We start from the raw sequence: 3,258 nt of genomic DNA, 5'->3' as shown, positions 1-3,258 counted from the left end.
ACAAAAATGAAGATAAATCATTGATCCAAACAACTTCAAGTGTAAAAGTTGTCCATGATCAACTTGAACTTGCTGCTTCCAAACCAATCATTAAGCCGTGGGAAGAACTCCAAAGTAACAAAAATCGATGAGGATTGGGATATGACAAAGATGAAAACAACTTACATATCCCTGATTATTCTAAGTCGATCAAGTTCATCAGTGCAGAATTTCTTGATCCAATAACATCAACAAGCCATGATAAAGTTGAAGACAAACCCACATGCAAACATTGTCAAAGGAAAGGTCACATGGAAGATCACTGTTTTGATCTCCATCCTTGTGGGAAGTAAGAGGCATTTAGTTAACTTGTGCCCACTAAGCTTTACTCAATGAACCTCTGACATAGCACGTGGGTCTCTAATACTAAACAATACCCTTAATTTAACTACATATTGGAAATGTCTTTAAAAATAACTTTATTTTACCCCCTACCAAGACATTTTAAGATTAACATTTTATTAACATTTTTTTTACCCCTTTATATATATATATATATCCCTTTATTTTCATCAACAATGGTAAGCAGGTTTTGCACTCAGAAAGAATAACCTAAATACTAGGTAGCTGAAAACTTGAAAGTTTCAATAAAAAAGGGAGATATATCTTTGTTGACTTACAAATACATAGTGTGGAAAATTTAAATGGAAAATATGCAGATCTGAACTCAATTACATTTATCTTCTATTGAACACTAAAAAAGATACACTACGATCATGAAGAAAAATACCTCATAAACCATTTTATGTCTCACTTAGCTGTGACTTTAAAATTAAAACTATATATATATAGAGATATATAAATATAAAATTATAATTATAATAATAATAAAAATAATAAAAAAAATTATAATAATAATAAAAATAATAATAATTTTTTTATTATTATATTAAATGTTTAAAAAATACATTAATATTAACTTATATACATCACAATTTTTATCATATTTCAGGGCTAAGGCGAAAGTGAGAGAAAATATTGCGCACAATATAAAACATATTGTATTTTGCCTAATAATGAAGGTGTAGGTGACATTTTGGAAATTCAAGGTCATATATATCAAAGTTGAGGTGATTGGAAATATTGTGCCAAACTTAAAACATGTATTGTGCCAAATAAAATATGTTTTGTGTTTTATATGGATTTATTTTATTATTAAAAATGTTATTTTGAAAAATGAAAAAGAGTAAAAAAATAAATATAATGGTTAGGGAGACTGGATATGGTAAAAAACCTAACATGTTTTATGTTTCGTTAATATTTCATCTCATCTCATTTTTATATTTATATATATATGAAAGTGAAGATTGTGGTGAGCATTTTTATACTTATATATATATGAAAGTGAAGATTGTGGTGAGCAGACTTATTGTAAAAAATATAAAATATATTGTACGAAGAGTGGAAAGGGGGAAGGAACCATATAAAAAATATATAAAGAATCTGACGTCTCCAAAAACTTAATAACGAACAATAACCTACTAACAATTTACAACATGACAACAGTTACAGAATTTTATTATTCAGCAATGGTCGAGCGGATTAACGGCTTCTCTACGACTTTGCCTTCTCGTTTATTCCGCCTAATACACCACCTCCGGACGAGGATTCCAGGCTGCCATTTCAATCTCACCTGAGTACGTGTTTGACTACTCCAGGAATATGAACCTCTGACAAGTACTCTGTCCAATCAATGCATTTTACGTCGAAGTTGAATGCTTTTCTGTCTTCCGCCGAAATCTTTCTCAACAAGTTTTCAGTGTTGGTTGTATCGAACCTGAGAAAAAAGGCCACAGATTCGGCTATCAAATAGAAAAATCGTAGAATATAATGTTTGACGAAAAGAAAAATAATATAGACACCGGCATTACCTTCCCTGAAAGAAAACGTAAGGCTCATACAATTCTGCTAAATACATGGCGAAGTTGTAATTTCGGAGCATACAAGTGTAATGTGCTCTGAACATGTTGCAGAAGACACTATCCACTAAACCAAGCACCTGCTCAACATCACCAATTGCAGTCACAGAATTGTACATGTGTTCTACAACCATTAAGCAGATATATGTAGCTTCACGTTTTCCATAAATCCATCTAAACTTCATTACAATAATTTGAATTTTTTATTACAATTTCTAAATCTTTGTTGAAAAGAAATGTGGGGGAGATGCTTGCCTGTAGTGGTGCTTTGTAACGTGTAAACTTGTATCCCCGAAAGCTGCTCATGCTCCCCAGAAACAGCGGCGGTTTTACTTGAACTATGTTTCCATCTTTGCCAACACAAGGATTCTTCGAAAAGTAATTATAAGCGGCGTCCGTTGCAACAGAGGAACGCAACGGGTTTCCAATAGATGATGCCGAGTTCGTGATGACTGTGACTCGAGATGCAACGGAGGCCTGATGACAACTATTTACCAGTATGCTGTCAAAGTTGGTGGATTGCAAAAGGAGGAAGATTATCCATACAAAGGGATTGAGGGGTGTTGTAAGTTTGATAGGACAAAAGTTGCACCTATGCTTTCCAACTTCAGCACAGTGTCAGATGAGACCAAATTGCAGCCAATCTTGTGAAGAACACGCCTTTAGTTGGTAAGATCATGTAACATTTTGACATATTATTTCATTAATTATTGCAATCCTCTAATATTTTATGCCCTTAATGATTGTGAATCATTCAATGGATGTTGTTTGTTACAATGGGTATTAATGTTGATTTTATGCAAACATATGTGGCTGGAGTCTCTTTCCCTTACATTTGCATTAAACAAAATTTGAATCCTCGAGCTGTTGGGGATTTTTTTGGTAAATCCCAAAAACAAACAAACTGAACACACAGAGGCAATGCTCTGTTTCCTTCTCTCCACAGGATCCTTTGCACAGGAAGCTTTAAAAAAATGACTGAGAACAGAGTATTACACACCCAGAAAATGATTTCTATTCATTAAAATATAATGCCTTATACATATTCATCCTCTTTTACTGAGAGGGATTCACCAAAAATAAATACATTTCAACCAACAAAAGTTACTATGTTTCCTTTTGCTCGTGTGTAAAAATCCCTTTTACATTTACTGCTGCGAAAATCTTTTACACATATACTGCTGTAAAAATAATTTTACATATGCAGCTCCAAAAAAAACATTATGTGCCTGCTCCCCTGTTCTTCTCTCTCACACTACACAACTACACTACAATGAGCAACATACATCTTATGCACTGC

The 3,258-nt window shown here is 33.0% G+C and overlaps 1 protein-coding gene across 1 annotated transcript; it reads right to left on the bottom strand.

The window, feature by feature from the left end:
• Nucleotides 1–1,668: 1,668 nt before the first annotated feature.
• Nucleotides 1,669–2,637, bottom strand: LOC149239739 (putative fatty acyl-CoA reductase 4). Its single transcript, XM_089369956.1, has 4 exons — nt 2,588–2,637; nt 2,214–2,445; nt 1,911–2,038; nt 1,669–1,816 (listed from the first exon to the last, which is right to left on the bottom strand). Exons 1-4 carry the CDS (start codon nt 2,635–2,637, stop codon nt 1,669–1,671), a joined length of 558 nt encoding a protein of 185 aa, XP_089226082.1.
• Between the last annotated feature and the right edge of the window lie 621 nt (nt 2,638–3,258).

Source organism: Pinus tabuliformis, chromosome 8, assembly GCF_031772625.1.
Source record: "Pinus tabuliformis cultivar Carrire ecotype Pingquan chromosome 8, CPIR1, whole genome shotgun sequence".
Lineage (NCBI taxonomy): Eukaryota > Viridiplantae > Streptophyta > Pinopsida > Pinales > Pinaceae > Pinus > Pinus tabuliformis.
Note: the sequence above shows the minus strand (reverse complement) of the source record. Positions and strands in the feature narration are given on the sequence as shown.

What these genes read in the sequence shown, in the direction of transcription:
- LOC149239739 (XM_089369956.1), bottom strand. Translation starts at nt 2,637, where the DNA reads ATGATCTTACCAACTAAAGGCGTGTTCTTCACAAGATTGGCTGCAATT. An exon ending in ACAAGATTGGCTGCAATTTG is followed by an intron (nt 2,446 to 2,587) that starts GTCTCATCTGAC and finishes ACTGGTAAATAG; the next exon opens with TTGTCATCAGGCCTCCGTTG. An exon ending in TACGTTTTCTTTCAGGGAAG is followed by an intron (nt 1,817 to 1,910) that starts GTAATGCCGGTG and finishes CTTTTTTCTCAG; the next exon opens with GTTCGATACAACCAACACTG.